Source organism: Scomber japonicus, chromosome 21 (assembly GCF_027409825.1).
Source record: "Scomber japonicus isolate fScoJap1 chromosome 21, fScoJap1.pri, whole genome shotgun sequence".
Lineage (NCBI taxonomy): Eukaryota > Metazoa > Chordata > Actinopteri > Scombriformes > Scombridae > Scomber > Scomber japonicus.
Genome location: NC_070598.1, coordinates 3,528,021 through 3,541,555, shown reverse-complemented (window position 1 = coordinate 3,541,555; position 13,535 = coordinate 3,528,021). Strand labels below are relative to the sequence as shown.

General features: G+C 37.5%; 1 protein-coding gene across 1 annotated transcript; it reads left to right on the top strand.

Annotated features, from left to right (window-relative positions):
- Window positions 1-3,951: 3,951 nt before the first annotated feature.
- LOC128382144 (stomatin-like) lies at window positions 3,952-11,739 on the top strand. Its single transcript, XM_053342139.1, has 7 exons — window positions 3,952-4,112; window positions 4,212-4,321; window positions 5,292-5,364; window positions 5,813-5,895; window positions 6,007-6,210; window positions 8,563-8,697; window positions 11,434-11,739. Exons 1-7 carry the CDS (start codon window positions 4,037-4,039, stop codon window positions 11,632-11,634), a joined length of 882 nt encoding a protein of 293 aa, XP_053198114.1. The 5' UTR covers window positions 3,952-4,036; the 3' UTR covers window positions 11,635-11,739.
- The last annotated feature ends 1,796 nt before the right edge of the window (window positions 11,740-13,535 follow it).

Here is a 13,535-nt window from a genome sequence, read left to right as displayed (position 1 = left end):
TAAAAAAACCTCAGTGCTGGCCCTGCTACATTCACAGGAAGTGTGTGAGTGTGTGTGAAGAGAAAAAAAAGAAAGAAAAAAAGATCTGGTGTGATTATAAGTAATAGCATAAATAGCAGCATAAGTATCATATTTAAGCAACATAATTTGAACAACTACTAATCCCTAGAGCTGCAACAATTAGTCATTTGCTGGATCAAAAGAGAATGAATGAGTAACTATTCTATAATTGATTACATTTGTTGATTCCACCTTCAGAAAATCAAATATGATTCCATTTTTTGGGTTTTAGATAAAACAAGCAAGTTGGGGCTCTGTGAAGTTGTTAAGGGGGTTTTTCACCTCTATTTGACGTTTTATAGATGAAACAATCGGACGATTCATTAAGAAAATAACAAGTAAATTAATCCAGAATGAAAACAATTGTTTGTTGCAGCCCTTCTGGTATAATACAATAAGATCTCATTTTATTGCTCCTCAGATAGGTTTACATGCAATGGCATGCATACAAACACTCAATGGCATTACACTGTCAGTTCTCTCTCCTGATTTTGATTGAACTCTGGGAAATCTTAACCCTTCTGTTGTCTTTCCATAAATTTTGACCCAGGAGGACAACAGGCGTTAACTCAAAAATGAGGTATACTTTAATTTAAATGAAGTCTATTTCCAAAAATATGTGTGAAACCTGTGGTAGTAAGTTGGAATGAAGTTTGCTAAACAGGTCTAACACAGAATTGGGTGATAATTCATACCTTATGCTTTATAAACAGTCAAACAAAACCTGAGGACAAAAAAGTTGCACGGTTAACAGGAAGACAACAGGAAGGTTAAGAAAACCGTGACGTCATGTGACCTGACAAATTCACAGGACTGATAAAAGGAAGCATGCCAGACGTACATTTTGGGGTCAGCTTTTTATATAGCCCAGTATCACAGTATCATCTGCCACAGGGGACCAATATAGAAGCAGTTGTAGTACAGTAGGTGTGAAACTGCAGTGCCACTCGGGTAAAATGTGATAGACATAAATTGTGCATACGTATTTTGGTTTTAATTGGTTTATAATGTTTTGTTTAGACATAGTTAACTCTTTCATACTGTTCATATCCTGTCCCTTCACTGCATGGAGCAGGTCATTTTTGACCCAGCTCAAGTATCCCTTTATAGTTAGTCTCTATACCAAATAAATGGGTAATTAATCCTTCATTAAGGTTTCAGAGAGCAGAAAGAGTGTTTTCTTTAGGTTAAATACCATTCATATGTAGAGGACACCTTCATATTAGATTATGATCTCATGTTATCTAGAATAGGAGAACATAACCTCAATAATTAGTTTTATGAATTGTATTAAAAGTGAGGGAAGCAACGACATTTTTCATTATAACCGTTAAAAGCGTCCTTTAACTTTTATTTCAATTGTGCACAGTCAACTGTGCATTGAGTGTATGTCATAAAACAAAGTAACATACTACTTTGCAAATGTCAAACGAACAAAACCGCAAACAAACAACAATACATTTACAGTTCTTGTTCTGACGAAGTTTTCACCCTCCTCTCTATTGTCTGTGTGAAACTGAATGTGGGACTACAGACAGATCATGGTTAGATTCGGACCACTGTGCTGCTGCTGCTGCTGCTGCTGCTGTTGCTGCTGCTGCGGCTGCTGTGGCTACTGTGTGGAGAGCAGCCACCTTTCTCATGCACAGATGAGACCTTTGCACGAGAGAAGTCACAACGGCCTTTCGTCCATTTTCTATTTTCTATGTTGTCGTCCTCTAATACTTTCTCTTCATCTCGATCTCTGGAATAATAGATCCACCAAATCAGTCCTTCCACTCCACCAAATCAGTGAAAAAGTGTCTCTGGTATTTTTTATAGTCCTATGAAAGCTGTCCTCCACCACAAGGAGGGCTACTGTATGTTGGACAACTGCTATGTTGGTCACCTGGGTTTGATTTGTTATTTTGAGTAGGCCTGTTTGCAGGTGCAGACGCCCACTTGTGTTTGAAACCTCGCATGTGTAGCAATATATAGGGAACATGTACAGTTCTTGTAACACTGTCAAAGTCTGCCTTGAACTCTGTCCCCACTGTCCTAATGACCTATGTCCTAATGTCCTAGTTTATAGTTTCACTGTTTTAAAATTGCACATAAACATCTTTTACCTTGTTTGACCCCCCTTTGGCGAACTTAAAATCCCTTCGAATACATGCAGGTTAAATTTGACCAATCAATTTTTCAGGTTGAATTTGACCCATACAGTATGTAAGAGTTTGTGTGCCTACCTAGTTTACAAGGCTACTAATAATGTGAAAAATATTAATTCAGTTCATACAAGGTCCATTAAATGACATCTGACTCATTAACTGTCAATAGTATTCAATTTTCCAAGCAAACATACACAATTATATCTTGTAAAGAACTTTTAAGAACTTTTTGTTTAATAAGAAACAGGTTAAGTGGTTAATTCTTAATGGCATATTTCTATCTTCTAGCACACTAACAATGGAAATATTATGTAATTATGGTGAAAAACTATAATTAGAGGTATAAATAGAAAATAGGTAAAATTAATAAGAATATTTCATTTAAAAAAAACAAAAACAAACATGTACTAACCAGCTATGTGCTTCAAAGCGCTTCGGGGGCTCTTTCATACCATGAGCCATCAGACTGCATAACACCACAGCTCCCAGTACCTCCCACTCCCACTAAAAAAAGACTGATGCTCTCCTTACTATGTAAATCCCAGGAACATTGTACCTTATCATGTAAATACCAGGAGCATTGCACCTTACCATGTAAATACCAGGAACATTGAACCTGAGTATGGAAATCCCAGGAACATTGTACACATATATCTCAGGAACTTCTGCATATTGCACATTTATATAGTGCAGATTTATTTACACAGAGATTGATTGCTTACTGTATATAGTATTTTATTTTTATTTTATCACTTTGACCCTTACACTGCTAATTTGTTTTACTTTCTCCCAAGAGAGATCAATGAGACACATCTTATCTGATCTTACCTTAAATACCAATAGCCTACAGTTGGACATATATTTTTAGTCTGTTTAAAGCAATTTTGATTATTATATACGATTTTATCCAGAATGGGGCATAATCGTGTTAGGGTGGATTAGTGGGACATTGACTAATGTGGGACAACTAGACTCCAGTGCATTTATCATTTTTTTCTATTCAGTTATTTTAAAGCTAACTAATATATGCAAACTGTGTAAGTTATACTGTGTAACATTACACATGTGAACATACAGTATAGTAGTTTTTTAACCTTTCTGATGAGAAAGCAACAAAAAAAAAAAACCTAGCTACAGGCAGAAGGTTAAGGCTGCTTTACATAAATCAAAGTATTTCTAAGCCTAAAAAATAGCGTCCCAGATTAGAAAATCGACCAATTCTGAAACCATTTGACATAAGGAACATTAATATATGTGCCATTTTCCTTTTGAGTACAATATCTAAAAACTGTCTTCTGATAAGGAAAGACAATCTCAGGGATTTTATAATGATGTTAGGTGTTGATATAATGTATTGGATTCATATTTAAACAAGTCAGAATTGTAAAAAGTGTCCTACATTACCTGATCCACCCTACTAAAGGTTTTCTTTGTACAGGATAATAGACTGAAATTAGATGGTGATTCACTCCTTTGGCCACTAGATGGCGGTAAGCGGCTTAAAGTTGTTAGTGAGCTGCCAGTAAAGTGTAAAAAGAAGAAGAAACAAAAACAGACTAATCTAAAAAGAAACGTTTAAAACTGTAGCCTTATTTATGTCAATATAAAACTCTTTAAATGTTTAAATTAAGGTTTTAAATAAAATAAAAAATAAGATTTAAAAAAAAGATTAATCGCGTTGCTAGGTAACGAGAGGGCGGACCCAAACATGACCGAACGTTGGAAACGTGTCGAGACAAGAAAAACAATGAAGAAAATGTGTAAAAATACTCTTTAAAGTGACTAAAACCTGATCGATAATCAATGTGGCTGTCCAGAGGAGACCAATGCTCGGCCTTAACAGAATTGGACCTGTCTCTTCGGAAGATTTTGATGCTGAAAGCGCTAAAACCCTCAGGAAAGGTGAGTAAAGTGAGAGTTTTTAGTGTGTTTAACAGTAAAACTTGACCTCCAGCTTCTCTTCTTTTTTCATCCACCTTGTTGCTTCTCTGTTGTCGGTAGATGGAGGAAGGAGAGGCGGACTGTTGGATGTCTTTGGAGCCGTGTTGACCTTCCTATCTGCGGCCTTCATCCTCTTCACCTTCCCCCTCACAGCCTGGATGTGTGCCAAGGTGATCCACACATAATAAGTGTAATTATAATAATGTATGTACAACACGTGTCCATTCAAACTGCATTTATCACTGTGACACTGCAGATATGAGGAATACTTCAACAGAGACTCATTTATTAAACAAAAAATGCAAATTATTATCAGGTTACAGCTTCTTAAATGAGTGTATTTGAAGCTTTTCTCTGTTTTTATATGATTGTAAAAAATGTCTTTGGGTTTTCAACTATTTAAAAGATGTCACCTCAGGCTGTATGAACTGCTGATCACATTTTATGGATTAATCAATTAAACAGATTTTTCTAAAATCTACTGATAGATAAATAGTTTGTTGAAGCCTTACTTTAAAAAGCTTTGATGTAAAACCAGACACATATATTGATATATGTTGTACGATATGCACTATATGTCATTGTCGTGCATTACTTATCTTATCTTAACATGACCTTTAATGTAACGTCAACAAGTCTACAAGTCTGTTCCTCCTTGTCAATTCTCAGTGGGCAAAAATGTTGACGTGATGAGTGGTATAGTTTCCCTCCAATTTAAAATGTACTGTGAATTTGACACCTCTTGTTAACTCGTCATTGATCATATCTACTGCCCACTTCTGGGTGTCTGTGTTTTACTGATAAAGCAAATACCAAATTGTTTATGTGGAATCTGCAGAATGGTTTTTGCTTCATCTTTCACTCTGCAGTACCTTTTAATTTGAGTTATTTTATACAGACTGTAAAAAACAGAAACATTTGTCCTTTTGCAGACACATAGAGGCATGGGGTAAATATTCTGTATTGATTGATTGATACCTCACTTGACTTCTCCCTCACTCTGTAAATACTGACTGTAATCTTTTGTAGGCCTCTTCTGACTATTCTGTGCAATTAAAACTCCACACAACTGAAACTCATGGCTCATATGGATATATATATATAAACCTTCAGTCTTGAATCTTTCTTCGTGATTTGCAGGTCGTTCAGGAGTATGAGAGAGCTGTCATCTTCAGACTGGGCCGCGTTGTTAAAGGACGAGCCAAAGGACCCGGTACTGATTATTTCTTTCTTATTAAAGACTCTCTTACTATTCTGTATAACAGTATTTATTTGTAGCTTGTCTTTCATATCTGTGGGTGTAAAACTACAGCCAACATGTGATCTCTATCTATCCAGTCATGTAAATGGTTTAAATCCCATTTAAATAAAGCCATGAAAGCACATCAACATCACAAAAACAGCATCAACACTTATTTTATGGCTTCAAAATTATAATAATGATTTAAATTAAAACTTGTAAGTGTAATTTTTCTTTTGTTTTATTAGTCAGTGATATGTTATATGTGTATAAAAGTTGTAAGGATGAACTGACAATGAGAAAGCTGCACTGAGAAGAGAATAACAACAAGAAGAAAAACACATTTTCGGGACTTTTAAGTGTTAAAAAGTTTCGATATGTGACTGTTTCTCATCTCTCCTTCCTCTCCTTCTCTCTGCAGGTCTGTTCTGGATCATCCCCTGGCTGGACGTCATCCAGACAGTAGACCTGCGGACCGTCTCCTTCGACGTCCGGCCACAAGAGGTCAGCAGCGGCTCTGATATGAAGATCACAGACTAGCACACAGAAGCAGTTCTTACTCACCTTCCTCCTCCTCCTCCTCCTCCTCCTCCTCCTCCTCCTCCTCCTCCTCAGGTCCTGACTGCAGACGGGGTGCCCTTAAAGGTGGACGCTGTTGTGTTTTACCGCGTGGTGGACCCGTGTCTCTGGGTGACACGTGTTCAAAACGGTTACCAGGCAACACAGACGCTGGCTCAGACCACGCTGAGGGCCGCACTGGGCGCACACACTCTGACAGACGTGCTGACGCAGAGGAGAGGCATCACAGAGAGGATGGAGGTGAGTGAAATGATGACACAGGAAATATTTAATATATGAGTTATGATCAATGATGATAATCTTATTAAACTTATCAATTAATGCAGATTTAAGTCAATTATGCAATTATGTATGTTGCATTCAGATCACAGAGGTAAATTATCTTTTTTATAGGAAGATAAATCCTTGGTCATCCTAAAAAAAAAAAAGTCAGTATCTTAAGTAGAGCTGCAGTGATTAGACCATTAATTGATTAGTCTATCATTAGAGAATTAATATGCAACAATTTTTGATAACTGATAAATCATTTTGGTTATTTTTCATGTTCTTAAAATGAAAATTTGCTGTTTTTTTCTTGACATAGATTATTTTTTAATATCTTAATATCTGAACATTTTTAGACTCAGTGTATGAGGAGAATACAGCACATTCCTTACAATTTTTTAAATGTCTTAAATTTAGGGTTTTTTCATATTCAAGCTAAAAAAAAATATCTTAAAATGTCTGAAATTGTAGGAGTTAAGGTGTTAAATTTGTTTGGAGCATAATTATATTTGTTGCGGTTTATGTTATTTATCATTAACATCATTATTTTCTGATCAACTTATTAATTAAAGTAAAACATAATCAACAATTGGAACTATAATGAATCTAATCATTAGTTGCAGTCCTATATAAATGACTTCAAAATTAGCTCAATTTCAACCCAGTACAACACTAAAATCCTGCTTTTACATCATTATATGTCTCATAATATATTATATATGAGTTCAACAGTCACATGTGGTAATGCAGACTATTACTTAAATGACATTAGTATTTTTACACCTGGATCTAAATTCTTCCTCCATCACTGTTTGCTGAGCACTTTTAATACAAGACAGCAGCAATGTGTTTGTACTTTTACTTAAAGAGGTTTTAAAAAGGTCAAAAGGTCATTAAATGTGTACTGTGATGTGTAGATCCCCTGTTACACCACCTGTGAGGGTACTAATATTCAATCTAGGTCACCGTCACATAGCTTTAGGTGTTTACTCAGCTGATTTTGTTTGCGCTCTGTTCACGTCCATTCTTAAAGTGGCTTAGTGCCGTATAAGGTAGGTGTGTCTGGAGTAGTGACGTGTGTACTTTAGGTGTCCGAGGAGTCGTGTTGTGTATGTGTGTATAAAACCAGACTGCATTGTTGTTGATTGAGGCGTCCACTAGCAAGTACCTGAATAAAGTAGAAGGATCTCTCTCTTGTTATCAGTCGTCTGTTTTCCAGAAATTCAGAATAATCAATAATCTCCTGCTGGAGTGTGTAATACAATATAATGTGCAATTTATTCATTATTATTATTATTATTCATTTGTTCATTCATTTATTCTACATTCGAGTCAAGGTTGATTTTGTTCTTTTTTTATCTGTTTTATCGTTCACTTTCATTGCTAGTTTTGAAATTTCGTTATAACCGATGTTTGTTCTGTAGGCTTCAGCGTTTCCAAGCCTGCATGATTGCACGCTTGATGACGTATAACAATAACAACACTCTTATTTTCCACAGACGGCGTTAACATGTGGAAAGCCATGTTGCATTTGAAGTGAGTGTAGAAGTTTATTAAAAATTGGATTTTTTTCAAAAATTGACATATCATCAACTTGTACGACAAAACACACAAAGATGCTTTGATGTGTAAGAAAATATAAAATAAAGGGAAATAGATGTGTTTGTTTTGTTCTGTTAAGCACTTAAGGCTGATTTATACTTCTGCATCGGAACGACGGCGTAGCTACACAGAGCTCTCTGCGTTCACGCAGACCCCTACGCCATAGCCTGATGTGCAGCCCCAAAAAATCCTAACTATGCGTCATGGCAACGCGGACCGCAAGGGCTGTGATTGGACCAGTCAAAGCGTCAGTTCCTCCGGCAGTTGCTTTATTTATTGATAATGAACAAAAGGTGTTTTCTGTTATTAGAGCACATAGCGCAATGCTACATGCTACTGTGACCGGAAGATAAACAAGGACACAGATAGAGACTCCTCTGAAACCACACACACACACACACACACACACAGTCACACCCCCAAGCAACACGTTCCCTCGACGCAGAACTTCGAAAGGACAACGACGGCGTCGCTCCAACAGCGTAGTAGTATAAATCAGCCTTTAGTGTGTCTGTAGTCTGTAGTCAAGTGATAAGAATTTAAACTTTGACCTTTTAGATAATATAATCTGAATTTAGACATCAGTTCACGAGATAAAGGCTTTAAAACATCTCAGTTCTTCTGTCCTAATTATTTCCATACATCAGAATTTATTTTATTTATAGGCTTCAGTTTGATCTTCAGCGTGTTCTCGGTGCATCTTGTCATGTCCGATCCGTCCTGCAGGAGGCGCTGTTGGCTGCGTCCAGACGGTGGGGCGTTAAGGTGGAGCGGGTGGAGCTCAAAGATCTGACTCTTCCCATCAGCCTGCAGCGCTGCATGGCTTCAGAAGCCGAGGCTGCCAGGAAGGCCAGAGCGAAGGTACCCGTCTACCCACCCACACACACACACACACACACACACACACACACACACACACACAATCTGCCTGTCAGATGCTTCCTGTCAGCTTAGGTTTTCCAGATTTGTGTTTTTCACTGAGAAGACTCAGCAAACACACTGGCACAGTCTGAGCTGCTGCCATCTGTCTGAGTCAATGCAGGTTAAAGCTCACACTGATCATGCTGCATGTACAATAAGGTGTGTGTGTGTGTGTGTGTGTGTGTGTGTGTGTGTGTGTGTGTGTGTGTGTGTGTGTGTGTTCAGTTATCCAGGTCATGGGATATCCAGCAGTATTAAAACAAGAACATGCATGCAGCAGTAGAATATCTGGTTGTCTTTGGTTCTGTTTGGTTGTGTTTGGTTCTGTTTGGTTGTGATTGGTTCTGTTTGGTTGTGTTTGGTTCTGTCTGGTTGTGATTGGTTCTGTTTGGTTGTGTTTGGTTCTGTTTGGTTCTGTCTGGTTCTATCTGGTTGTGTCTTGCTGTGTCAGGTTCTGTCTGGTTGTGTTTGGTTCTGTCTGGTTGTGTTTGGTTGTGTCTGGTTGTGTCTGGTTCTGTCTGATTGTTTTGGTTGTGTAGGGTTATGTTTGATTGTGTTTGGTTCTGTCTGGTTGTGTTTAGTTCTGTCTGGTTGTGATTGGTTCTGTCTGGTTGTGTTTGGTTCTGTTTGGTTGTTTTTGGTTCTGTCTGGTTGTGTTTGGTTGTGTCTGGTTGTGTCTGGTTCTGTCTGGTTGTGTTTGGTTGTGTCTGGTTGTGTCTGGTTGTGTTTGGTTCTGTCTGGTTGTGTTTGGTTCTGTCTGGTTGTGTCTGGTTCTGTCTGGTTGTGTCTGGTTGTATTTGGTTGTGTCTGGTTGTGTCTGGTTCTGTCTGGTTGTGTTTGGTTCTGTCTGGTTGTGTTTGGTTCTGTCTGGTTCTGTTTGGTCTGTCTGGTTGTGTTTGGTTGTGATTGGTTCTGTCTGGTTCTATCTTGTTGTGTCTGGTTCTGTCTGGTTGTGTTTGGTTCTGTCTGGTTGTATTTGGTTCTGTCTGGTTCTGTCTGATTGTTTTGGTTGTGTAGGGTTATGTTTGATTGTGTTTGGTTCTGTCTGGTTGTGATTGGTTCTGTCTGGTTGTGTCTGGTTCTGTTTGGTTCTGTCTGGTTGTGTTTGGTTCTGTCTGGTTCTGTCTGGTTGTGTCTGGTCAAAGTGCAGCTGTGGACGGGTGTGGTTTGGTTTTATGAGTCATCAGTGAACAGCTGAACTATAATAAAAACTTCATACGGAACCGGAGGCTGGCATTGTGGCTCTTTCATCAACAGGGGACATTCCAGCTCTATATTTATATTCTGGGGCTCTAGTGGAACATCTTTACATGATTTCCCGCAAAAAAACCTCATTATATATCTACATTATATACTGGTCTCCCTCAGTTCAGCCTCTGTCTGAAACAAGCCGTTTTAACTCCTGTGTCTGCAAGTCTGTCACTAGTTTATCACCAGAGTTTCTCCATTTATATGTCTGTATATATATAAATAATCAATCAATCTTTATTTGTATAGCGCCAAATCACAACAGAGTTATCTCAAGGCTCTTTCCATATAGAGCAGCTTCTAAACCGAACTCTTCAGGTTTTAACTTTAAAGAGACCCAACATTCCCACATGAGACACAGTGGTAAGAAAAAACTCCCTTTTAACAGGAAGAATAAACATAGCACAAAAAGTAAGGACATTTGTTGTGTTTGGTAGAGTTTTTATTTGTTGTAACTATGCTACTTGGTAATAAATGTTATACTGTTGGAAAGCCTGTTTATTTCTCTTTTAAATGGAACCACATTTGTAAGGAACATGCATTTGTGGGATGAGCAGCAGAAGCAGCAAATCTTCTCTACCAATGCCAAACAGCTTATTTTGCTGTTGCTATTGACTCTTGTTTTGAGGTTCTGGTGCTCCCAGGTGCTGCCAATAACAATCAATCAATCAATCAATCAATCAATCAATCTTTATTTGTATAGCGCCAAATCACAACAGAGTTATCTCAAGGCACTTTCCACATAGAGCAGGTTCTAAACCGAACTCTTCAGGTTTTAATTTTAAAGAGACCCAACATTCCCACATGAGCAACAGTGGTAAGAAAAAACTCCCTTTTAACAGGAAGAACCCTCAGAACCAGACTCAGAGTGGGAGAACATCTGCCTCGACCGGTTGGGGATGAGAGGAGAGAAAGGAAGGATAGAGTAGGAGAGAGAAGCACAATGAAAATCAACAATGAAGCTAGAAGGTCCGGGACTGGAATCTGACATCCGGACGTCTACAGGCCCAGATTACCTGTGAGACCAGAAAGCAAATATGGTACCAATCAGGCACCTGTGAGCAGGTCAGTGTTTGCTCCAAAAATCAGTACACTATGTTTGACTGATCTGGATAGGGCCCGTGCGATAGGGCAACTTCAAGCTGGTGTTCCACAAAACCAAGTTGCAGCATTATTTGGAGTGAGCCTTAGTACCAATCTCCAAACTGAAGGCCAGGAAGTGGGCGTCCCAAGAAGACGACACCCCAAAAAACAAGGCTTGTCATCATTGGAGGCTTCTTAATGCAGAGAGGTATGGAGATGAGATTCTGCAACCAGTGGCAATCCCATATCTCCACAGTCTGGGACTCTTTTCAAGGATTTCCTTCTTTCCTGCTGCTCTTGTTGGTATTTAAAATGTCTAAAATATTCTCTCTCTTTGTGTTCCAGATGATTATGGCTGAAGGGGAGGTGAAGGCATCCCGTGCTTTAAAGGAGGCAGCGTCAGGACTTTCTCCCATCGCTTTCCAGCTCAGATACCTTCAGTCTTTATCCTCTTTGGACAGCAGTGCCTCCATCGTGGTCTTCTCTTTCCCCACTGAACTGCTGGACGGGTTCTTCTCCCATCAGCTGATCTCTGCAGGGAGATAAAAATGTAGACTGAGCTTAAAACCAAAGGAACAAAAGAACCAAACAAAACTACCTGTGAGTGTCAAATTCATTTTATATTTTGTTTTAATTTTGTAATAATGTGCTGTAAATAAATATCAAATGCATATACATATAAAAGGGACTTCTGTTTTTATTTTCACTGTAGAATCAGTCAAAATGTTGTGTTTCTGAACTCCATTTCCCAGAGTTCACCTGATAAATGGTCGTGGAAGAAGTACTCAGATCATTTATTACAGTAAAAGTACTGCAGTATTACGAGTGATGTAGTATGCAGTATTACAGTAAAAGTACTGCAGTATTATAGTGATGTAGTATGCAGTATTACAGTAAAAGTACTGCAGTATTATAGTGATGTAGTATGCAGTATTACAGTAAAAGTACTGCAGTATTATAGTGATGTAGTATGCAGTATTACAGTAAAAGTACTGCAGTATTATGAGTGATGTAGTATGCAGTATTACAGTAAAAGTACTGCAGTATTATAGTGATGTAGTATGCAGTATTACAGTAAAAGTACTGCAGTATTATGAGTGATGTAGTATGCAGTATTACAGTAAAAGTACTGCAGTATTATGAGTGATGTAGTATGCAGTATTACAGTAAAAGTACTGCAGTATTATAGTGATGTAGTATGCAGTATTACAGTAAAAGTACTGCAGTATTATAGTGATGTAGTATACAGTATTACAGTAAAAGTACTGCAGTATAATGAGTGATGTAGTATGCAGTATTACAGTAAAAGTACTGCAGTATAATGAGTGATGTAGTATGCAGTATTACAGTAAAAGTACTGCAGTATTATGAGTGATGTAGTATGCAGTATTACAGTAAAAGTACTGCAGTATTATAGTGATGTAGTATGCAGTATTACAGTAAAAGTACTGCAGTATTATGAGTGGTGTAGTATGCAGTATTACAGTAAAAGTACTGCAGTATTATAGTGATGTAGTATGCAGTATTACAGTAAAAGTACTGCAGTATTATGAGTGATGTAGTATGCAGTATTACAGTAAAAGTACTGCAGTATTATAGTGATGTAGTATGCAGTATTACAGTAAAAGTACTGCAGTATTATAGTGATGTAGTATGCAGTATTACAGTAAAAGTACTGCAGTATTATAGTGATGTAGTATGCAGTATTACAGTAAAAGTACTGCAGTATTATAGTGATGTAGTATGCAGTATTACAGTAAAAGTACTGCAGTATTATGAGTGATGTAGTATGCAGTATTACAGTAAAAGTACTGCAGTATTATAGTGATGTAGTATGCAGTATTACAGTAAAAGTACTGCAGTATTATGAGTGATGTAGTATGCAGTATTACAGTAAAAGTACTGCAGTATTATAGTGATGTAGTATGTAGTATTACAGTAAAAGTACTGCAGTATTATAGTGATGTAGTATGCAGTATTACAGTAAAAGTACTGCAGTATTATGAGTGATGTAGTATGCAGTATTACAGTAAAAGTACTGCAGTATTATAGTGATGTAGTATGCAGTATTACAGTAAAAGTACTGCAGTATTATAGTGATGTAGTATGCAGTATTACAGTAAAAGTACTGCAGTATTATAGTGATGTAGTATGCAGTATTACAGTAAAAGTACTGCAGTATTGTAGTGATGTAGTATGCAGTATTACAGTAAAAGTACTGCAGTATTATGAGTGATGTAGTATGCAGTATTACAGTAAAAGTACTGCAGTATTATAGTGATCTAGTATGCAGTATTACAGTAAAAGTACTGCAGTATTATAGTGATGTAGTATTACAGTATTACAGTAAAAGTACTGCAGTATTATAGTGATGTAGTATGCAGTAGTGCTTGAGTAAACTGATTGATCTGTGATAATCTAATATCAGGTCAGGCTTTGTATCTGTT